General features: G+C 48.0%; 1 protein-coding gene across 2 annotated transcripts in view; it reads left to right on the forward strand.

The window, feature by feature from the left end:
• LOC147111762 (transmembrane protein 182-like) overlaps positions 1 to 25019 on the forward strand; it is an 84749-nt gene that overhangs the window by 32380 nt on the left and 27350 nt on the right. Inside the window, exons 2-3 of one of the 2 annotated variants that reach the window (XM_085998965.1) lie at positions 10968 to 11130; positions 11289 to 12775. The exons of the other annotated variant lie outside the window; for it this stretch is intronic. Of the exons in view, the coding sequence (XP_085855091.1) occupies positions 10968 to 11130; positions 11289 to 12277 (1152 nt within the window). The 3' untranslated portion in view covers positions 12278 to 12775. Of the gene's footprint in view, positions 1 to 10967; positions 11131 to 11288; positions 12776 to 25019 lie in introns of those variants that run through there. 2 annotated transcript variants of the gene reach the window in all.

Genomic DNA, 25019 nt, shown 5'->3' on the forward strand with positions numbered 1-25019 from the left:
TCGGCAGATTGGTGCGCATGCTGCAGTGCTGGCCCGTGCGAGTGCCAGTGTCTCAGGCGGCCAGCGAGCGCCTGCCATCCGCCAGCTTGCCGCCATTCCTCCAGCCGCCACTGCCACTCCCCCAGTGGAGCTGCCAGGAGCTGCTGCAGCGACTGATGCTGGCCAGCCACAGCTGCAGCAATCAACAGCCGCCCGCTCGACGGCCAGACCTCGACTAGGCCAACCCCCAAGGGCTTCTGCCGTCACGACATGTGCCCCTCAGGAGCCTGCCCCCAGCCTTGCAGCAGCCAATGGCCTTACTTTGAGGCGGAGCAGCAGGGCGGGCAGGGGCCACCCAAAGATGGCCAAGGCATCGCCCTAGCGGGCCAAATAGTCGAATGTGTGGCCATTTGTGTTTGTTTCTTGAGGCCGAGAATTGGATGTTTGTTTTTTGAAGGCCGATGATGTGATGTTTGTTTTTGATGAAGGCCGAGAATGACGGCCATTTTAGTTGCCCTATTTTGTTAATCCTCTCCAGGTTGTGGGAGTGAGTAATGTGTTTGAGTGTTTTTTGGGGGTTTCGTCTGTTTTTGGTTTTCATGTGGGAAGGGCCCAGAGTTTGTACAATAAAGCATTTTATTTATTCACATTGTCCATGTTTGATCTTTGAAGTGTTTGTTGCCTTAACCGGCTGAGGGCTTGCGGAACGGCTGCAATCATGTTCTATCATTGGCACAAGCCATTCCCTGACAGGGGGCCTAGAAGTGACGTTCAATAAGCCGCCGACGGGCGGCCCTTGGACCTTGTGCGTCCCTCCTGGGCTGGTACTCCTCATGCTCCTCCTGCTCCTCCTCCTGAGGTGGTGGTCCAACGTGAGGTGGCAGTGCCTGAGTCCTGCGGATAGCCAGGTTGTGCAGCATGCAGCAAATGACGACGAATTGGGAGACTCGATCCTGCGAATACTGGAGGGCTCCCCCGGAGCGATCGAGACAGCAGAACCGTTGCTTGAGCACGCCGATTGTCTGTTCTATGAGGTTCCTCGTCGCTTGATGGCTCTTGTTGTATGCCTCTTCAGCAGGGGTCGTGGGCGCGCGGAGCGGGGTCATGAGCCAGGTACACAAAGGATAGCCTTTGTCCCCGATAAGCCATCCTCTTGGGGGAGGCTGTGCCTGGAACATGTCAGCCACAGTTGTCTGTCGCAGGATAAAGGCATCGTGGCTGCTGCCTGGAAAGCGGGCATTGACAGCTAGGATGCGCTGCCTGTGGTCACACACCAGCTGTACATTGAGGGAATGGTAGCCCTTCCGGTTGCAGTACTCCTCGGCATGCTCAAGAGGTGCCCGCAAAGCCACATGCGTGCAGTCAATGGCGCCCTGCACCATGGGGAAGCCCGCTATTCTTGCAAACCCCACTGCACGCTGCTGCTGCTTGTCCAGGGTCATGGGGAAGGAGATGAATTGATGTCTCCTTCTGAAAAGGGCTTCGGTCACCTGGCAGATGCAGCAATGCACGGCGAACTGGGAGATGTTAGCGATGTCCCCAGTAGCGGATTGGAAGGAGCCGGAGGCATAGAAGTTGAGAGCCACCGTCACCTTCACTGCCACCGACAGAGACGTCCTGCGCATCAGCTGTGGCTGCAGATCTCTCTGAAGCAGCCGGCAGATGCCTGCAACCAGCTCCCTTCAGAATCGCAGCCTCCTAACACACATCGCGGCAGACATGGTCAGATAGGAGGTCTGCTGGCGGTATACCCTGCGTGGGTAAGGCCTCAGTTGGCGACGCCTGTTGCCCCCTCTGCGTCTAGCCAGGGCTGCCACTCTCTCACGGCGTCTGTAAGCCCTTCTGGCATAAGGCTGAAATTCAGCGTTGCCACCCAATGCAGCCCCCATTATATGCTGGCAAACACTGAGCTCTGAATGAAGGCAAAGATAATTGGTAAGCTCTGGCCTGAGCCAAAAATACCTGTCCAAGTGTTGGTCCAAACCAGTAAACTCTCCTCCTTGGTCTCTGTCCAAAAAACCGTTGCACAAGAGTGAATGCTGCAAAATGGCTGGCCTTTATACTGCTGGGTAAGTGCCCTTTAATTTGCGCTCCCCGCGGCCCGGCTGGCCTGTGTACCGTTCCGCTTCACAGTCGCTCGGGCCGCCCGGCGCACAATGGGCCGGCGCGAGTGAAGTTCCGGTTTGGGGCGCACAAAGGGTGTTGCACTATTAAATGACGTCATGATCTGCGCGCGCAGCAGGGCGCGCGCTAAGACTTTGCGCCGGCGCTAAATGTGTCCTGAAGTTGGGGAGAGGCGCAGATCGCGCTGCGCCCGGGCGATAAGCGCCTAGCGCTCGAGATCTACTCCTCCTAAGGCGCTAACGGCTGGCGCGCCCAACTGAATTTCTAGGCCCCGTTCTATAACCATCAATGTCCTCCCTTACTTTATTCTTTCCTATGCTCTTTCCTCTTTTTATATTTAGGCTGGTTTCATTTCTTGTAGATCCCTCCCCCCGTATTGCTAGTTTAAAGCCTTTGCCACCTCCCTATTTACCCTTTCTGCTAGGACATGGGGTCCCATCCTGGTTTAGGTGGAGCCCATCCCATCGGTACAGCTCCTTTCTGTCCCATTACTGGTGCCAGTGTCCCATGAAAAGGAACCCCTCTTTCTCACACCATCCCTTTAGCCACGTGTTAATTCTCCTGCACTGACAGTTTCTATGCCAATTTACAGGTGGCTCAGGCAATAATCCAGAGATTATTACTCTCAAGGTCCTGCTTTTTAATTTAGCTCCTAACTCCTGATACTCTCTCAGCAGGAACTCCTCCCTGTTGCCACCTAAGTTTGTTCCGAAATGCACAACAACTGGATTTACCCCCTCCCTTTCCAAATTCCTCTCTAGCCGCCATGGGATATCCCTTACCCTGGCACCGGGTAGGCAACACACCCTTTGGGATTCTCATTTTTGGCGGCAGAGGATGCTATCTATCCCCCTAATTATAGAATCTCCTATCACTACCTCATTTATATTCTGCTCTCCGCCGCCCCCCCCCCCCCCCCCTTGGCCAGCCTTTTGAGCCACGGTGCCTTGGTCTGCATTGTGGCTGTCCTCCCCGCAGTCTTTCTCCTTGTCCTCACAGGTAGCGAGTACTTTGTACCTGTTGGACAGGACCAGTGTCTGCGGAACCTCCTTCTCAACCTCTCCTAAATCTCTGCTACCCGGCTCCCTAACAGTCACACCCTCCCTTTCTTGAACCTGTGCTTTCCTCTGGGGTGTGACTGTATTCTGGATAAAACTATCCCGAAATTCCTCTCCATCCCTCATGCTTTGGAGTGCCTCTAACTTGCACTCCAGCTCAATGACTCTGAGCTTTGTAAAGTGACACGTCTTTACTTGGTTTTCAGTGAAGTAATGGCAGCAGAGGCCACATTCTCCATTTGATTAGCCAAGGTTATTTCACTTCTGCCATTATTTTATTTGTTCTTGGGATGTGGGCAGTGCAGTGTTTATTGTCCATCCCTAGTTGCCCTCAGGTCATCAAGTGTCAACCACATAGTGTGCGCCTGAAGTCACATGTGTGCCAGGCAGGGGTGATGGGTTTCTTTTCCTGTGAGGTTTTACTAAAATCCAGCAGCTTTCATGGTTGCTCGAGTACACAAATGACCAGATTTACTGTTTCACAAATTGCCATGATGAGATTTTGAATTCACTACTTCTTACCATAACAACTACACTATACTGTACTTTGTAACAGTAGCACAGTCATTTGCTTGTTGGCATAGAAACCTCTGGTTAACAAAAATAAATTTTAAAAACACACGCACAGTTTGTTGCAGGACTGAATATGGCTAAGCAATTGCCCATGACAGACTATTGACCTGGTATGGAAAATCTCTTTTACATTTTTCTAAAAATCAGAATTATTCATTAAGTCCAGGCGTCGGCGGGAATCCTGAGCGGCAGAGCGGGGTATAAAAGTCCCAGAGACCAGGTAAGGTCTCACAGCGTCGGCGGGAATCCTGAGCGGCAGAGCGGGGTATAAAAGTCCCAGAGACCAGGTAAGGTCTCACAGCGTCGGCGGGAAACCTGAGCGGCAGAGCGGGGTATAAAAGTCCCCAGAGACCAGGTAAGGCCTCACAGCGTCGGCGGGAATCCTGAGCGGCAGAGCGGGGCTATAAAAGCCCCCAGAGACCAGGTAAGGCCTCACAGCGTCGGCGAGAAACCTGAGCGGCAGAGCGGGGTATAAAAGCCCCCAGAGACCAGGTAAGGCCTCACAGCGTCGGCGGGAATCCTGAGCGGCAGAGCGGGGCTATAAAAGTCCCCAGAGACCAGGTAAGATCTCACAGCGTCGGCGGGAATCCTGAGCGGCAGAGCGGGGCTATAAAAGTCCCAGAGACCAGGTAAGGCCTCACAGCGTCGGCGGGAATCCTGAGCGGCAGAGCGGGGCTATAAAAGTCCCCAGAGACCAGGTAAGGTCTCACAGCGTTGGCGGGAAACCTGAGCGGCAGAGCGGGGCTATAAAAGTCCCCAGAGACCAGGTAAGGTCTCACAGCGTCGGCGGGAATCCTGAGCGGCAGAGCGGGGCTATAAAAGTCCCCAGAGACCAGGTAAGGTCTCACAGCGTCGGCGGGAATCCTGAGCGGCAGAGCGGGGCTATAAAAGTCCCAGAGACCAGGTAAGGTCTCACAGCGTCGGCGGGAAACCTGAGCGGCAGAGCGGGGTATAAAAGTCCCCAGAGACCAGGTAAGGTCTCACAGCGTCGGCGGGAATCCTGAGCGGCAGAGCGGGGCTATAAAAGTCCCAGAGACCAGGTAAGGTGTACCAGTCTCCAGTCTCCAGTCTGGAAGGAGAGAGGTAAAAAGTAATCCAAGTGTGACGTCACCAGAAAGCGGGTAAGTGATTGGTTGGTAAGTATTTCTCCCTTTTAAGCTTAAATCTCTTTGGATTATAGTTTCTAAGGTGTGATATTCACCACCTAGAATCGGGGCAGAGGATATTTAAGAATAATATTAATAAATTTAATTAATTACATAGAATGGGAGATCAGGTGATGTGTTGCTGCTGCAATATGTGGGAGCTGGTGAACACCATTGATGCTCACGGTGATCACATTTGCAGTAAGTGTTAGCTGCTCGAGGAATTCCAGCTCCGTGTTGAAGAGCTGGAGTCCGAGCTTCAAATACTGAGACACATCAGGGAGGGGGAGAGTTACCTGGACTCTGTGTATCACGAGGTAGTCACACCAATTAGATTAATTAATGCAGATGTAGTCCGTGGCCAGGGTCAGGATGGTGTGACTAGAAGTGAGGCAGGTATGGGGATCCAGGAGGTAGTGTTGGAGGAGCCGCAGCCCCTGCACTTGTCCAACAGGTTCGAGGTTCTTACTCCCTGTGGGGACAGGAGCAGGGACTGCAGGGAGGATGAGCAACCTGGCCACAGCACCGTGGAGCAGGGGGCCATTCAAGTGGGGGGAGTTAAAAGAAATGTTGTAGTGGTAGGGGATAGTATCGTTAGGGGGATAGATAGAGTTCTTTGCAGCCGAGAGCGAGAGTCCCGAAGGCTGTGTTGCCTACCCGGTGCCAGGGTTAAGGACATCTTCTCTGGGCTGGAGAGAAACTTGGAGTGGGAGGGGGAGGATCCAGTTGTCGTGGTCCATGTTGGTACCAACGACATAGATAGGACAAGGAAGGAGGTTCTGCTGAGGGAGTTTGAGCAGCTAGGGGCCAAATTAAAAAGCAGAACCACAAGGGTAATAATCTCTGGATTATTACCTGAGCCACGAGTGAATTTGGCTAGGACAAATAAAATTAGAGAGTTAAATGCGTGGCTCAAAGACTGGTGTGGGAGAAATGGGTTTTGCTTCCTGGGACACTGGCACCAGTACTGGGGCAGGAGGGAGCTGTTCCGTTGGGACGGGCTTCACTTGGCCAGTGCTGGGACTAGAGTCCTGGTGGATCATATAACTAGGGCTGTAGAGAGGGCTTTAAACTAACTAGTGGGGGGGAGGTTCCTAGAGAGCAAATAATAAAAATGACAACAGAGAAGGTCATAGACTTAGGTAGCAGTGGGGAAATTAAAAACCAGAGCGTGTCAGGAAGGGGCAGAAGGTATGGAGTAAAAGGTAAAGTAATAAAAAGGGCAAAAGCAGGAACTAAGTGTCTCAAAACATATTTGAAAGTTCTCTATCTGAATGCACGTAGCATTCGTAACAAAATAGACGAGTTAATGGCACAAATAACTACATATGGGTATGATCTTGTGGCCATTACAGAAACATGGCTGCAGGGTGACAATGCCTGGGAATTAAACATACCAGGTTATTTAACGATCAGGAAGGGGAGGTGGGGTGGCTATGTTGGATAATGAAACAGTTTGGGTGGAGGTAAGGAATAATAAGGGGAAAAAAACACTAGTGGGTGTAGTCTATAGGCCGCCGAACAGTGGCAACTCTGTTGGACGGAGTATCAATCAGGAAATAGTTGAGGCTTGTAATAAGGGAACATCTATAATTATGGGGGATTTTAACTATCATATTAATTGGACAAATCAAATTGGGCAGGGCTGCCTTGAGGATGAGTTCATTGAGTGTATTAGGGATGGGTTTCTTGAGCAGTATGTAACTGAACCGACCAGGGGGCAAGCAACCTTAGATCTGGTCCTGTGTAACGAGACAGGATTAATTAAAAATGTCCTAGTAAAGGATCCCCTTGGAATGAGTGACCATAACATGGTTGAATTCCATATTCAATTAGAGGGTGAGAAGGTTGGATCTCAAACAAGCATGCTAAGCTTGAATAAAGGAGACTATGAAGGTATAAGAGCGGAATTGAGTAGAGTGGATTGGGAAAATAGATTAAAGGGTAAGACGATACATGATCAGTGGTGTACATTTAAGGAGTTATTTTACAACTTCCAAAAAATATATATTCCACTGAGAAGAAAAGGGTGTAAAAGAAAAGACAGCCATCCATGGCTAAGTAAAGAAATTAAGGATAGTATTCGACTAAAAACAAGGGCATATAAGGTAGCCAAATCTAGTGGGAGGATAGAGGATTGGGAAAACTTTAAAAGACAGCAAAAAATAACAAAAAGATTGATTAAGAAAGGGAAGATAGATTATGAAAGTAAATTAGCAAAAAATATAAAAACAGATAGTAAGAGTTTTTATAGTTATATAAAAAGAAAAAGGGTGGCTAAAGTAAATGTTGGTCCCTTAGAGGATGAGACCGGGAAATTAATGGTGGGAAATATGGAGATGGCAAAAACACTGAATGAATATTTTACATCAGTCTTTACAGTAGAAGACACTAAGAATATCCCAACACTGGACAAACAGGGGGCTAAAGGGGGGGGAGGAGCTAAACACGATCAAAATCACTAAGGAAGTGGTACTCGGTAAAATAATGGGACTCAAGGTGGATAAATCACCTGGACCTGATGGCTTACATCCTAGGGTCTTGAGGGAAGTGGCGGTAGGGATTGTGGATGCATTGGTAATAATTTTCCAAAACTCCCTGGACTCAGCAAAGGTCCCGGCAGACTGGAAAACTGCAAATGTAACACCCTTATTTAAAAAGGGCAGTAGACAGAAGGCTGGAAACTATAGACCGGTTAGCCTAACATCTGTGGTAGGTAAAATTTTGGAGTCCATTATTAAGGAGACAGTAACAGGACATTTGGATAATCATAATTTAATAGGACAAAGTCAGCATGGTTTTATGAAGGGGAAGTCATGTTTGACAAATTTGCTGGAGTTCTTTGAGGAAGTAACGTATAGGGTGGATAAAGGGGAACCAGTGGACGTAGTGTATTTAGACTTCCAAAAGGCATTTGACAAGGTGCCACACAAAAGATTATTGCTTAAGATAAAAAATCACGGGATTGGGGGTAATATTCTGGCATGGATAGAGGATTGGTTATCTAACAGAAGGCAGAGAGTTGGGATAAATGCCAGTCTGAGAATGAACCAATCAGTAACTAGTGGTGTTCCGCAGGGGTCAGTGCTGGGTCCCCAACTCTTTACAATCTATATTAACGATTTGGAGGAGGGGACCGAGTGTAACATATCAAAGTTTGCAGATGATACTAAGATGGGAGGGAAAGTAGTGAGTGAGGAGGACATAAAAAACCTGCAAGGGGACATAGACAGGCTAAGTAAGTGGGCAGAGATTTGGCAGATGGAATACAATACTGGAAAGTGTGAGGTTATGTACTTTGGCAGGAAAAATAGTAGAGCAAGTTATTATCTTAATGGCAAGAAACTGGAAAGTACTGAAGTACAAAGGGATCTGTGGGTCCTGGTGCACGAAACTCAAAAGGTTAGTATGCAGGTGCAGCAAGTGATTAAGAAGGCCAATGGAATGTTGGCTTTCATTGCTAGGGGGATAGAATATAAAAATAGGGAGGTATTGCTTCAGTTGTACAAGGTATTGGTGAGACCGCACCTGGAATACTGCGTACAGTTTTGGTGTCCATACTTAAGAAAGGACATACTTGCTCTCGAGTCAGTACAAAGAAGGTTCACTCGGTTAATCCCGGGGATGAGGGGATGGACATATGAGGAGAGGTTGAGTAGATTGGGACTCTACTCATTGGAGTTCAGAAGAATGAGAGGCGATCTTATTGAAACATATAAGATTGTGAAGGGGTTGGATCGGGTGGATGCGGGGAAGATGTTCCCGATGATGGGTGAAACTAGAACTAGGGGGCATAGTCTTAGAATAAGGGGCTGCTCTTTCAAAACTGAGATGAGGAGGAACTACTTCACTCAGAGGGTGGTAGGTCCATGGAATATGCTGCCCCAAAAAGCTGTAGAAGCTACATCATTACATAAATTTAAAACAGAAATAGACAGTTTCCTAGAAGTAAAGGGAATTAAGGGTTACGGGGAGCGGGTAGGAATTTGGACATGAGTCTAGGTTCGGATCGGTCATGGCCCTGTGGGTAGCGGAGCGGGCCCAGGGGCCGTGTAGCCTGATCCTGCTCCTATTTCGTGTGTCTAATTCTGTTCGATTCAGGAGATGGTTCTGGGATAGTGGATTGGCGGTTAGGATCAGATCAGCCATGATCTTATTGAATGGCGGAGCAGGCTCGAGGGGCCGATTGGCCTACTCCTGCTCCTATTTCTTATGTTCTTATGTAAAATCCAGTACGCTTGAACTTCTGAAGAGCAATTTTGTTTTACTTTTAGCCATCCTATTATTGCACCTTTTTGAGGTCTGAAATGTCTCATCCTCTCTGTCTCCGTCTCAGTTCTAAATAACTTCATCTTCTGATCAGACACTGGCAAAGCCACAATGTAAATATAACTTGAATATATTCATCAGCTTTTCCTTTGGCCTTTGCATTCTGGTTTTGGGTCATACTTCTGTCGTCTGATCATCAAGCTTTGTATTTGCGAAGGACATGCATTCAAACATTTCGAGCAGTTGGATGCCTGAGATACATTTCAATGGCAATGGTATGACCTTGTGCAAACTGTTTGAAACTTTCACAAGCATATGTAATGCTCAATAGCTGTTCATTTGTGTATATCTGGTCTCCACATCAATCAATCAATGTAATGTATATGCAACATTTTGCCACCAATCACTCTAATTTTTCCAGCAGCATGGCCCTTAGTCCTGACTTGAGATATACCAGCGCAAAGTTTTTTAGTCTTTCAGAATTGTAGAAGCTCAGAGCTGGCAATTGGTGCTAGATCAATTGTTAATTTTAAATCTGAGATTGATAGATTTTTGTTAACCAAAGCTATTAAGAGATATGGGACAAAGGCAGGTATATTGAATTAGGTCACAGATCAGCCATGATCTCATTGAATGGCAGAACAGGCTCGAGGGGCTGAATGGCCTACTCTTGTTCCTACGTTCCTGTAGGAGCAGTCTCTAAATTTTGATATTGCTCATTCCTGTTCATGATTTCAGTTCTGCTCAGTAGTCTATTTTAAGAATTGTAGGAGGAAATACATTTGCTAAAAGATTTAGTATACATTTATCCAATATATATATATTAATTAATCATTCCTGGAGCCTCTAAACCATGTTCCTTGCATTGTAGGTGTGGTGCATGCTTTGTAGATATGAGATTCACTTCTCATGAAAGGTCATTGACCTGGACTCTCTGGCCTAGAAATTCAGTCTGGACACTTTTGGGGCGCTAAAGTCGGGCGCTCGCTAAAGTTAGCGCCCGCCGGAAAGTGTAGGCCACATCGCCGAAATTCAGTAGAGTTGGCCCTAAGTTTGGCCGAGCGCTGAAACTGGTGTTGAAATGCTGTGTTCCGGCGCTAAGCCGGCGATGCGGCCTAATAACGCCGAAGCCGGGCGCAGCGCAGGTGCGGTCATGTTTTGATTGACAGCAGACACCCTGATGCCGGCCAGCTCTTAAAGGGGGAAGGGTCAACTTTGACTGCTGCCACGCCCTGCATACTGGAGCCCTGCAGCTAGGCCTCAGCACTACTGGTGTGCCAAAATAGCGCCTGGAGCAATGGAGAGGGCCCGTGAGCGAGCGCAGCGCTTCTCAGAGCATGCTCTGAGTGTGCTCATTCATGGTGTGGAGAAGAGAAGAGAGATCCTGTGCCCGGACAGTGGCAGGAAGGCTCCCAGGAGCCAGTACAGGAGAGCCTGGGGCAAAATCGCCCGCAGGGTGTCATCCACCTGTGATGTCCCCAGGAGTGCGGACCAATGCCGCAAGAAGTTCAACAACCTCACTCGGATGGTGAAGGTGAGTACCCTTTCCAGTGTCCCCCTCATCCTTGCATGTGCACCTCACATTATGGGTAAAGGGACCTCAAAGGCCTAATGGGCAGCCCTCCTCCCGCAGCAATGGCACTTGCATGTTCATCAATAGCACTTTCTGCACTTAACACACTGGCCAAGCTATTCGACCATGGGAGGCAGTGCACCCAGCAACAGGGCACCACACTGGCCAAGCTATTCCACCATGGGAGGCAGTGCACACAGCGACAGGGCACCACACTGTACTTAGAGGCCGTCCTTTCTCTTGCAGGCCAAGCTGGCGAGCAATGTAAGGAGCCAGGCTGTCACTGGTGGAGGCTGTCCCGAGTACCAGGTGCTCACTGATCTGGAGGAGAGCGTGGCACGACTCATGCGTGGCCGGGTGACTGGCCCTGTCGCGATCGGCGAGGCGGACCCTGTACTGGTACCCACTGGTAAGGACATGACCGGTTGCACCTCCCTCGTTGCCCTCGCGCTTCAGATCTACATCCTTTCCCACTGACCGACAAATGCGCATAATGCACCACTCGGGCCTCCCTCGCTGACGGCCTGTCCTCACTCTAAAGCTACTCTTGTGCCTTCCTGCTTTCAGCTGGTGAGGAGGAGGTGGTCCCTGAAGCGCAGAGAGCCAGGCCCTTGGAGGTGGAGGAGGACGTCGAGGACCAGGAGGAAGGCGGCACATCGGGGGAACCCTCCTCCGCGCCAGGGGATGGCAATGGAGGGGAGACGTCTGGCCTGCAGGAGAGCCAGGGGGAGGTGTTGGAGGGGAGGGCCGAAGCTGGTCCCAGTAGGGTGGACTCACGCGGGAAGGCTCCGGCAGCACGCCAGCCTTCTCCCCAGAGGGGGGAGGTGTTGGAGGGGAGGGCAGAACCTGGCCCAAGTGGGGTCGACGCACGCGGGAAGGGTCGGCCAGCTCGGCGGCCTTCTCCCCAGAGGGAGAGTCCGCCCTCCAGTCCGGACATGGTCCTCGCCCAGGAGGTGCGCGTCCTCGATGAGATGTCGGCGGCGTCTGAGCGGCGCCACCAAGAGTTCATGGGGGTGGTCGAACAGATGCCTCACGCCATTGAGTCCCTGGCTCAGAGTGTGGTGGCTTTCGGGGAATCACAGGCCAGGGGGTTCGAACAACTCACGGCAGCGCACGACAGGGGTGTCCAGCAACTGGCCGCAGCGCACGACAGGGGTGTGCAGCAACTCGCGGCAGCGCAGGACGCGTGTGTGCAGCAACTGGCGGCAGCGCAGGACGCGACTCGCGAGATGAGTGGTGCCGTCCACACACTGGCAGAGCTGATGCGGGCACATACCAGGGCATTTCGGGCACTCACTTCTGCCACACTCGCTGTGGCACGGAGGCATCGCCATGGCACCCGCCGCCCTGCTGCAGCACAGCGGTCTGGCCTCCCCCACATTGCTGCGCTTGCTACACTGCCAGCCCGGCCGAGTGCCAGTGTCTCTGGCGAGCAGCGCGCACCTGCCATCAGCCAGCTTGCCCCCAATGGTGCTGCCGACACTGCCACTCCCCCAGCCAAGGTGCGACGAGCTGCTGCTAAGACTGATGCTGCCCAGCCACAGCTGCAGCAGTAAGCAGCCGGCCCCTCCCGGGCCAGGCCTCATCTAGGCCGACCCCCAAGGGCATCTGCCGACACGCTTTGTGGCCCTCATGAGCCTTCCCCCAGCCTCGCCACACCCGCAGGGCCCAGGTTGAGGTGGAGCAGCAGGTCGGCCAGGGGCCGGAGAAGCCTGTCTGAGGACTCGCCCTCTCGGAACACCCATTAGAGTGTGGTGAGAGCGGTTTCTTTTATATTGGGGGGCTTGTGTTGTGGGGGGCATTATTTTGTTAAGGCCGAGGATCAAGGCATTTTTTGTTTTCATGGGGGTGTCTCTGTTGTGGGGGGGGGCTTATTTTTGTAAGGCCGCTGTTGAAGGCCTTTTGGATGGGCAAGTTTTGTTAGTCCTCCCCAGGTTTTGGGAGTGACAGATGTTTTTGACTTTTTTGGGGGGTCTTGTCTGTTTTTCTGTTTCATGTGGGAAGGGCCCTGAGTTTGTGAAATAAAGCTTTTGATTTATTCAGCATTTCCAGGTGTCATGTTTGAAGTGGTTGTTGCGTTAACCGGCTGAGGGCTTGCGGAGCGGCTGCCTCAGGTGCGTTCATTGCCAGAGGCCATTCCCTGACAGGGGGCCTAGAAGTGTCGCTCAATAAGCCCCCGGCGGACGGCCCTTGGCCCTTGTCGCTCCCTCCTGGGCTGGTCCTCCTCCTCCTCCTCCTCCTCGTCCTCCTGAGGTGGTGGTGCAATGCCAGGTGGCAGTGCCTGAGTCCTGCGGATAGCCAGGTTGTGCAGCATGCAGCACACGACAACGAACTGGGAGACTCTATCCGGCGAATACTGAAGAGATCCTCCGGAACGATCCAGGCAGCGGAACCGTTGCTTGAGGACGCCTATCGTTTGCTCGATGATGTTCCTTGTGGCTTGATGGCTTTCGTTGTATGCCTCCTCCGCTGGGGTCCTGGGCGCGCGGAGCGGGGTCATGAGCCATGTACACAAAGGGTAGCCCTTGTCCCCGATAAGCCATCCCCTTGGTGGAGGCTGTGCCTCGAACATGTCAGCCACAGTAGTCTGGCGCAGGATAAATGCATCGTGGCTGCTTCCTGGGAAGCGGGCATTGACAGCTAGGATGCGCTGCCTGTGGTCACACACCAGCTGTACATTTAGGGAATGGTAGCCCTTCCGGTTGTGGTAATCCTCGGCATTGTGGATAGGTGCCCGCATAGCCACATGCGTGCAGTCAATGGCGCCCTGCACCATGGGGAAGCCCGCGATCCTGCCAAATCCGACTGCACGCTGCTCCTGCCTCTGTCGGGTCATGGGGAAGGAGATGAATTGGTGTCGCCTCGTGTAAAGTGCATCGGTGACCTGCCGGATGCAGCGATGCGCGGCGAACTGGGAGATGTTCGTTATGTCCGCAGCAGCGGCTTGGAAGGAGCCGCTTGCATAAAAGTTCAGAGCCACCGTGACCTTCACTTCCACCGAGAGAGACGTCCTGCACATCAGCTGTGGACGCAGATCTGTGTGAAGCAGCTGGCAGATCTCTGCAACCACCTCCCTTCTGAAGCGCAGCCTCTTCACACAATGCGCCGCAGTCATGGTGAGATAGGACACCTGCTGCCGGTATTGCCTGAGTGGGTAAGGCCTACGTTGCCGACGCCTGATGGCCCCTCTGCGTCTAGGCATGGCTGGCCCTCTCTCACAGCGTCTGCGAGCCCTTCGCACATAATGCTGCAACTGAGGGTTGGCCCCCCATACAGCCCCCATAATAAAGTGGAGAACAGATAAATCACAATGAATCAAATGTCAAAGCACTGGCCAGAAGCCAAAAATACCTCCTATGTTGTCCCAAATCTGTAACCTCTGTCCCTTGGTCTCTGTCCAGAAATCCAAAGCAGTAAAGTCATTGCAGCAAAATGGCTGGGCTTTATAGGTCAGTGTAAGTGCCCTTTAATTTGCGCTCCCCGAGGCCCACAGGGCCTCTTTTGCGTTCCACCTCACAGTTCTTAGCAGCGCCACGCCCACATTGGGCGGGCGCCACTGAATTTCCGGTTTGGGGCGCACAAACAGCGTTGCGCGACGATATGACGTCATAAGCTGCGCGCGCACCTGAGCGGGCACAAACACTTTGCGCCGGCGCTAAATGTCAACTGAATTTGGGCGTCGGCGCAGATCGGTCTGCGTTCAGGCGCTAAGTGTCTAGCGCCGGAAATATAGCCCTTTTATGGCGTTAGCGGCTGGCGCAACCCACTGAATTTCTAGGCCTCTTTCTTTCTCCACAGACACTTCATGATCTGCTGAGTATTTCCAGCATTTTCTGTTTTTATTTCAGATTTGCAGCATCTGCAGTAATTTGCTTGTGTATAAATGCAAGGTGTTGTTTTCTTTATTCTTTTGGCATTCAGTGTTCTTATGGTACTGTGTCACACTAGACTAGAGGCCGCCATCTAGGAGCAGCTTTCCAGATTATTTTTAGGCCCCTTGCTCTTGTGCAATGCTGTGACCACTAAACAAACACAATGAGACCCAGTTATCCATGATATATAGAGAGATATATTTAAGAAGGTTTATTTGGCACAAGCCAGCATGAACAATAGCACAGTCAGCAAGCAGTTTAAGATGTGCACTTACAATCAAGATGCATAAAGAGTTTCTTGAGCCACCACACGGACAACCTGTACATCCATATATGTTTGTGGGGGGTGGGGGGGGATAAACGGAATCATTTAGCTTGGATTTATATTTGGCTCCAAGCCAATCAAAGCATGTGTATGTGCCGCAATCCTCTGACTTCCTCAATTCTTCTGGGGCCCATTGTTCATAAATTTCTGAACTTCTCAACTCGTAGGTCTGTGTCAACTGACAACATAACTTCCTTTCATTGTTATGTCTGCTCCCAAGTATCCCTTCACTTGATTTTAGCCTGCTGTGATGTAGTTTTATAGAAAGAAAGAAAGACTTACATTTATATAGCGCCTTTCACGTCCACCGGCCGTCACAAAGCGCTTTACAGTCAATGAAGTACTTTTGAAGTGGAGTCACTGTTGTAATGTGGGAAACGCGGCAGCCAATTTGCGTACAGCAAGGTCCCACAAACAGCAATGTGATAATGACCAGATAATCTGTTTTTGTTATGTTGGTTGAGGGATAAATATTGGCCAGGATGTAACATCCAAAGCATGTTTGGATGTAACATTCACTTCTACTCCAGTGTCAAGTTTAAATCATATTACTCCTTGATTCACTATTAATAATAACATCATAACTCTCTTTGCTTGATTTACAACTACATTCACATATAAATCCTCAATCAAGTTTTCCTCCACTGCATTTACCTGATTTTTGTTTGTTGTGATTTTCAGCATCCTGCATAGTAATTATTTTACTATATTTTATGTTTGCTTTCTCAAAGGCTAGGGAGCTTTTAGTTCTAGGCTATATTCCACAGCATCTACATAATTTTTTGTTTAATCTTTGCTGGATAATTTTTTCAGATTTCTTCTGTGTTTTTAAATTATATTTTGGCTGTCTCTTGAATTGTTTCATTTTTGTCACCACAAAGCTCTTTTGATTCATCTTTCACAGTTTTGCAGTGTCAGATCCTGTTCTTGCAGTAGTCTTTTTTTGAGAGAATTTTCTGGTATTTCCCAAATATTTTTTTTTTGTTACTGATTTTATTAGTTTACCACATTAGCATTCAGTTGCATGCCACCATCATTTTCTCCTGTTTCTTGCACATGTAAATAATCTGTTCCTTTCACACATTATTTTTCATTTAGGGTTGCAGTATCTGTTAAACATTTATTATTATGTCCAGTACCAGATCATCATCTTTCTCAAACTTGAAAGTAATATAGATTCTTCCCAAAGGGTAAAAGGGATGCCTGATGGATGAGATTACACCTGAGACAGTCAGCCTGCACCCCCTGTTGCCCATAGACTTGTATCTACAGGCACAGGTACATCTACTTTGGCATGTTCAAAGAAAATTGACTTTGTAGGCTGTACTCTGCTGAAGAGGCAGTATTGGAGTTTAGCTATCTCCTGGAAACTAACATCTCCATCATACGGATAGCACTGCTCAAATGTCATGGTCACCACAAATCTTTTTGCCTGTGACTCACTTCAAGCTGCACAGGGGCATCGGCAACACCAGTCAATCTGCAGTTTACAGGTGTGTCAAGCAGGTACCTGATACATTGTTCACCACAGTAAATGCTTTCATCATTTTCCCCATGAGAAACTGGCAGCAGAATGAGAGGGCTCTGTATTTTGCAGGGCATCTTTGATGGCACCCATGTAGCCTTATGGGCTCCTGCACAATTCCTTTGCCATCACGAAACAAAGGACTTCCACTTTAACAACACACGGGTCATCCGTGACCACCAAATATGATCCTGCAAATGAATGAGCATGTCCCAGATATCAGTCATGATACCTTCACATTAAGGCAGTCCACAGTGCCAGGATTATTTGAGTCACTTAAGAAGAGTGCAATGTTGGCTTCTAAAAGACCAAAATTATCCTTTGAAACTCAGGGTCATAACACCTCTGAAACAGCAACAGAGCACAGTACAATGAGCTTCATGAAAAAACAGGATCATCACTGAACACATGATAAGCATCCTGAAATAACACTTCATATGCAGCAAGACCTGGACAACATTCAGACTTGGGCTGACAAGTGGCAAGTAACATTTGCACCACACAAGTGCCAGGCAATGACCATCTCCAACAAGCGAGACTCTAACCATCTCCCCTTGACATTCAATGTCATTACCATTGCTGAATCCCCCACTATCAACATCCTGGGGGTTACCATTGATCAGAAACTGAACTGGACCAGCCATATAAATACTGTGGCTACAAGAGCAGGCCAGAGGCTGGGAATTCTGCGACGAGTGTCTCGCCTCCTGACTCCCCAAAGCCTTTCTACCATCTACAAGGCACAAGTCAGGAGTGTGATGGAATACACTCCACTTGCCTGGATGAGTGCAGCTCCAACAACACTCAAGAAGCTCAACACCATTCAGGATAAAGCAGCCCGCTTGATTGGCACTCCATCCACCACCTTCAACATTCACTCCCTCCACCACCGGCGCACTGTGGCTGCAGTGTGTACCATCTACAAGATGCACTGCAGCAACTCGCCAAAGCTCCTTCAACAGCACCTTCCAAACCCGCGATCTCTACCACTTAGAAGGACAAGGGCAACAGACGCATGGGAACATCACCACCTACAAGTTCCCCTCCAAGCCACACACCATCCTGACTTGGACCTGTGTCGCCGTTCCTTCACTGTCGCTGGGCCAAAATCCTGGAACTCCCTTCCTAACAGCATTGTGGGTGTACCTACACCATATGGACTGCAGCGGTTCAAGAAGGCGGCTCACCACCATCTTCTCAAGGGCAATTAGGGATGGGCACTAAATTCAGGCCTAGCCAGCGACGCCCACATCCCATCAATGAATTTTTAAAAAAGATGCCAGGAACAGATTTTGGGATGTCTTCCAGTACAGCCCACCCAGGTCTCCGAGCATTGTTGGGTGCTGCATGCTGCACAACTTTGCCATCCAAAGAGGCATAACCATGGAGCAGGTTGAAGAATAAGGTACAATTCCATAGCCAGGACCCGAGCAAGATGAAGGCAAGGAGCCAGAAGAGATTTCTGCTGAACCACCTTTTTTAAGGCAGCTGGCGCCATACAGCAAATTCTCGTAGACAAGATCTTCACCCAAGTACCTAATTCGCTCAGTGCATTAACAATCATTTCCACATCTGCATTATTTCCATATAGTGGTCAGATATACATTCCCATACTTTGTACTAACTCAACTATTTTCGATCCCATTCTTTTTATATTACACCATCCTAAGAAAACTCTCTGGATAAGTTTGAAATAAATTGGAACCAAATTTGATTCCCTAAAAATGAGTAGTGCATGTGGCCAGTGTGTTTTTTTTCTTTCTCCTGTTGGCAATGTACGATTTCTGTGCTCTTGAACCTAACTAAGTTCTCCTTCCCCATGCTCTTCCAGTGGCAGGAGTAAGTGAGGAGGCTGGCTGCTAGGTGTCAGCGGGAGCCTATTAGGATTGAGATGGCTCTCTGCCTCCTTGTGCTGGGTCATGAGGTGGACCAGCAACTCTTTGTGCCACTTCCACTGCTACAGTGGCTGCTTGGTCCTCCTCACTGTCTGGCATACCTACAGTAATGTGAGGGAGGGATTTCTATCACTCTGAGAGGCGATGGCCTCTTTAGTGTTGGGCACTTTCTCAGCATGTTCAATGATCCACATGGAGTAGGCCTCTAGGCAGCAATGAGGATCATGAACCACTACACAATAACTTTCTCCATGCAATTCCCCAGCATGTTAATGTTAGAAAAAAGAGAGTTTTGGTGATTGGAGCCAAGCCACTACAGGTACCACTACAGCACTCTTGCCTCTGTGTCAAAAGCTTGTGGGTTCAAGCCCCACTCTGGAAACTAGAGCACATTGTAGGGAAAATGCCCTATAAATTGCCTGATGTGTTCTCAAAATGGAGATCAGCTGAAGGATACCTAATTCAAAATGGAGTTAATAGTGGAACTAAATGCTTGGAAAGCAAACCAATTAAAACCATGAAAGTTTCTAAAAACCAATAAAGCCATAAAGATTTGTGTGTACTAGTGTTATGGAAGCCATTTGGAAGACTTGGGCCCAGGAAATAACTCCTAGGGGTGACATAAATATGTTGCACCTTATCTGGTCCTGTGTGGGACCCTTTGTTAAAGAATAGACTGGAAAATAAGGTGGGGGGGGTTATAAAATATACCAGCTGGCTGGTCTAGGTATCCATGCTTCACTAATTTGAGATTTCCCAGAGCACTTACTGACTTCTAGAAGTGATTGATACCAGAATGAGGAACCCTTCTGTCACATGTGTCATCCAAATTGGCCAATTGCAAGGAAAGGAGTCTTTCTTTGAATTTAGGGCATGTAAAGGGGTACTTGGCACACTTTTCAGCACTCTCCATTTGTCTTTGTTAGACTCTTAGATTCCCTTTGTCATTCTTTAGATATACTTTCTCTTGCTAATTAGAAGAAAATTCTCTTTGTTTTCTTTAGTCTTCTTCTGTAGTATTCTTTATCTAGCAGATTTAGAAGGGTACCTTAAGTACAAAGTATATTCAGGACAAAGAGCAAGAGGTTATAGAAGTCAAATTATATGACTACATCACCCAGTTACAGGCAGAGATACATGTGTTGCTTAACTGTACATGTTGTCTATGATTGAGAAAGGTGTTAAGTAAGTTATATCAGGCACAGTCATTTGTGCATATGGTGGGTTCAGCTAGACCAGAGGATCCAAGTGGAACAGATAATCCCGCCACCAAAGGAGCACATCGATTCCATGTTTCCGAAGCTAATGCCACCGTCCCAGACGAGGAAGACACACTGCTCATAAGGACAAGGTCGTATAAGCTCTGGAGACATTGTTAACCACCAGCACACTAACTCTATTCAATAGACTAGCTGTTAATTTAAGGATTTAACACTAATTGTACCAATTGCAGTAAACTTAGACACTGATCCCAACAATAATTTAATAGTCAGTGATTCAGTTAATGCTGAACTACAGTGATACACTGAGCTGCTTTTACAACCTCTGTTACTCAATTTGTTAAGTAGCTCTCTCTTAATTATGTTATTCAAACTGCTAGGTGACCCTGACTACAACTATTTATATCTGTTAACTGTTTTGCATGCTCAATATTTAAGCTTAAGTTAGGATTTTGTAGTCAATAAATAATTGTTAGTATCTGACTTGATTTGGCAAGAAGGGTTCATTAATTCACTCCGTAGCTTGTCGATATCCTAATTGAGGGAGGAAGGTGAACTCAAAAACAATTCGAACTGGGTGATGCAGTTTGGTGAACCAATTTAGGCATCATTCATTTCTAGATCTAAGCTGGGTGGTAAACCCCGAAACGTTCTGTAGTAAGGAGTTAAAGTGAAGGGGGTTACGCATTCATCTGGCTCCTTGGCGTATATTTGTTGGGATACCCCAGTGTTCTTACAGCATAATCTAGGCTGACACTTCAGTGAAGTTGGAGTTCGTGTCTTCCAGATGAGATGTTAAATTGATGTCCTATCTGCCCTCTCGGGTGGATGTCAAAGATCCCATGGCACTATTTGAAGATGAGCGGGGGGTTCTCTTGATGTTCTGGCCAATATTTATCCCTCAACCAACATCACCAAAACATTTATCTCATTGCTGTTTGTGGGACCTTGCTGTGCACAAGTTGGCTGTTGTGTTTTATTACAACAGTGACAACACTTCAAAACTACTTCATTGGCTGTGAAGTACTCTGGGCTGTCCTGAGGATGGGGAAGGCACTATATAACTGCAAGTTATTTCCTCCTTTGTTTCTTTTACAAATCTCCTGGGGTGACCATGCACTCCATGGTGGAGTGCCTTTAGATAAGTGGCCATGTACAACTGCATAGATGCAGGTAGTGGACTCCTGTGCAAAAAACATTAGATCTTGTAAGGTGCTTGGCACACTCTCTAATGACTAAAAAATGTTGGTGATCAGACAGCTTCCTTCTTAAATATGGGCCCTGTGAAGTTGGGATCAGATATCTTCATTCTAAGTACGGGCCCTCTGAAGTTGGGCTCCCAAGGCTCTATGAATGAGGGTAGATGTGAGTTAGCCCTGCAACCAATCGGTTCTGCTTAATCTTTGCCTCCACCACCAGCTTCTATGGACACATGTTCTGTGCTTCACCCATTGTACTTACTATGGCTTTAGTGGATGACTTGGAATACTGTGAAGTATTGACTTTGGGGCTGCCATTCGGGCCTGCAGCTTCTTTAAGGTCTCTATCGAAACAGAAGAGTCATGTTATAATGGCAACTGAGAAACAACCCATGAATCGGCACTTACATAGCTAATATTATTGTGTTTTTAGTGTTTTGTTGCAGTGTATGCATTTGAGTGAGTAAGGTAGGGAGGAGTAACCAGGAAAGGATGGTGTTAGCTGTGTCCTTCTTAGAGCCCTTGAACCTCCACATAGTCCACATCTATATTCTCTGGTTGAATCCAGTCTAGTGCAGCCTATTTATACTCTGTGAGGGGTCTGGGCTATTTTGGTTCAGCTCTTCTGTTTTCTGTTCTGAGCAACTTTGTCCCGCAAACAAAAAATCAGTGACATGTTGCAAATTAGAAGAGCGCGTAGGCTACTGAGAACAAAGCAGCCATCCTGCAGCATATAGGTTAGTGGTGTGGTATATTTACTTTGTACAGTTATCTTTCCAAATGGTCATGCAACAATAATTGCTTTTAAGTGACAGCAATATAGTGTGGCCTGCTACAGTATGGCATGCATATGATACTTAGGAAAGGCCGATCTCTGAGGATTTAGGAACATAGGAACAGGAGTAGGCCGTTTAGTCCCTCGAGCCTGTTCCATCATTCAGTGACATCATGTCTGATCTACGACCTAACTCCATATACCCGCCTTTGCCCCATATCCCTTAATACCTTTGGTTAACAAAAATCGATCAGTCTCAGATTAAAAATTAAAAATTGACCTAGCATCAATTGCCATTTGCGGAAGAGAGTTCCAAACTTCTACCACCCTTTGTATGTAGAAGTGCTTCCTAACTTCACTCCTGAAAGGTTTGGCTTTAATTTTTAGCCTATGCCCTCTAGTCCTAGAATCCCCAACCAGCAAAAATCGTTTCTCTCTATCTACCCTATCTGTTCCCCTTAATATCTTGAAAACTTCGATCAAATCACCCCTTAACCTTCTAAATTCTAGGGAATGCAACCCTAGTTTGTGTAATCTCTCCTTTGTATAGCTGAAGCATGACTTCTACCCCCTTTTATTCTAGTTATATCTAGATACAAAGGCTAGCATTCCATTAGCCTTTTTGTTTATTTTCTGTACCTGTTCATGATGTTTTAATGATCTATGTACCTGAACCGCCCAATTTCTTTGGGCCTCCATTGTTTCTAGCTTTTCACCATTTTGAAAGTACCCTGTTCTATCTTTTTAGGTCCAAAGTGGATGACATCACTTTTGCCTACATTGAAATCCATTTGTCACAGTTTTGCCCATTTGTTTAATCTATTAATATCCCTTCATAATTTTATGCTTCTATCTACACTGCTTACAATGTCGCCTATCTTTGTGTCATCGGCAAATTTGGATGTGTGACTTTCCATCTGTCATCTAAGTCGTTAATAAATATGGTGAATAGTTGAGACCCCAACACAGACCCTTGTGGGACACCACTAATCACATCATGCCAATTAGAGTACCTACTCATTATCCCTATTCTCTGTCTCCTGCCATTTAGCATGCTACCTCGGTCAGGTTGTAACAGGGCGAGAGGAATCAATTAGTAGGCTGGATATTTTGCCCATCGATTTGATATAGTGCAAAGGTGCTAGCCTTACCTTGGCAGAAAAAAAGTTTTTTTTACATACCTGTTTCCAGGCCATCTGGATGGTGGACACTATTAGCTCTTGACAGCTATCTCTTATTAAGTGGCCCGATCTTGCAAAATTCCATGAGAGCAGGGTGGTGTACTTCAGTGAATGAGCTGCTTTGATTGTCTGAAGTCTTGGCATTTCAGCACCTGGACTGAAAATTACTTCCAACTGCATTAGGATAACTTAGTATCCTTGAATGTAAAACTTTCTAACAGTGCACAATAGTGTGGATTTATAGCATTCAAAGCACAGAGGAACAAGCTGCAGCCTCACTATTTTTCTACTAAATATTGTCAATGTAATAGACTATGTGAATTACTTAAATTAATGACATTGTTGAGTTTCACAATGGATTAAACCCTTATTAAAACCTTGTTATGTCTCTAACTTTTCCAGTTCTGATGAAAGGTCATCAGCCTGAAATGTTGGGCTGGATTTTATGAACCGTGGCGGGCGACGTCGGTGGCGGTTTCCGACCCCGCTGCTGTTTCCATCCCGGCCTCTGAAATGAATTTCCCCTGATTGGGCTTGTTAAGCCCTCCCAGCGCAATTCCCGGCCAATTAGAGGAAGTGGGTCTAGTGACATCATTTGATGACGCGTCATCAGCCGGTTTCCTTAAAGGGACCATGGCCAAATTTCTTTTGACATTTGTGCTGTCAGTGTTCTACAGCATTGAGGTGCTGCAAACACTGACAAGCACTGCACAGAGGTGCATGGCTGCATTCAGGCTCTCCCATGACTCCCTCCATATGCTTAAGGAGGGAGTCACAGCACACAAGGAGGTCCTCTTCCCTTCCCATGGGCGGAGGAGACCTCCCTGATTGCACATTGCACAGGAGGGCACAAGCAGGGATGTGGTCAGGAGGACCTGGATGAAGTGCTGCAAACCATTCAATGATCTCAGTAGTTCACGAAACGTTAGTACAAAGCCACACTCAAAATCATCCTGCTGTGCCTCTCATCACATTCCCATCACTCTGCCTTCCCCACCTTACTCCTGCACATCCTTACTCACACCAACTTACTTTGCACCTCCACCTAATCCTCTCTATCTACATTATCACATCCCCACCTCACTAGCCACCCCTCACACTCACTCCCATCCTGGTGCAATCATACCAACTAACAACACACAAGGGTAGCCACTTGGGTGTTTTATGCAATGTTTATGTAAAGTTTCTGTTAATGTGGTGTCAAACATTGTAACCTTTATTTTCAACATTTTGCGTTCTTGGACAGATTTGTGTGCACCTTTGGAAGTGGCTTCATGAGTTGTAGTGAATAAACATAGAAACATAGAAGATAGGAGCAGGAGTAGGCCATTCGGCCCCTCGAGCCTGCTCCGCCATTTAATGAGATCATGGCTGATCATCCAAATTCAGTACCCTGTCCCTGCTTTCTCCCCATATCCCTTGATCCCTTTAGCCTTAAGAAATATATCTAACTCTGATGAGACATAACAGTACCCACTGCAATGGTGATGAGTCTGAAAGGAATGGCTTGGGCATTGTAGGGATGCTTTATGGTGTTGGTGTGGGGTGGTGCCAACCTGGCACATCATGTGGCAGCCAGGGTGTACAGCGTCCAGTGAAGTAAATGTGGCCATGGTGAGGCCATCCCTGGTCTCCCAGGCAGCAATGTGGTCAGGTGCTGATGCCCTGTGTCCTGTGCAGCATCAGTTGATTGCAGAGAAGGTTGGTGCTGCTGGTGTGCCTGGTGATGCTGGTGTTGGGACTAATCGTGGTGGGATTCTGAGGACCAAGCTGAGAGAGTTTTATGGGCACCCATGCTGATGCAATAGATGGCAGGTGAAGTAGCAATGACAGAAGTGATCTGTCAATGGTGGGAGAGGTAATGAGGTGACACTGGATGGAGACTTGTGTAAAGACTTGCAGCATGCTAAATTTGTAGTTGAAATGCAGTTTAAAGAAGCTAATAGTTAAGGGAACATGTCTCAATCAGCTGGGAGCTTTGACTTGGCATTTGAAGCTGTCAACACATCAGCTGATTCAATGGCCACTGACCTCCCACCTTCACTTCACAGACGAGGTCTAGGCACAGCGGGACAAATCCAAAAAGTTGGGAAAAAACCATTGATAAGTGGCTGTAAACAAGCCGCTAATGATTTTAATTGCCTCCGCTGCTGCTGCGTGATGGATCTGCTCCGCGCTGACAGACCCGACATTTGGTAAAGGCACGTGGCGGCAGGTTCACAGTGGGGTCCCGACCCACTGGGGAAAAATAACACTTTCCCACCCGACACCCGACCCACCACCGATCGCTCCGCTGACGCCCCCCC

The sequence above is a fragment of the Somniosus microcephalus genome, chromosome 10 (assembly GCF_052327205.1).
Source record: "Somniosus microcephalus isolate GS21.2 chromosome 10, FLI_Smic_1.0, whole genome shotgun sequence".
NCBI lineage: Eukaryota > Metazoa > Chordata > Chondrichthyes > Squaliformes > Somniosidae > Somniosus > Somniosus microcephalus.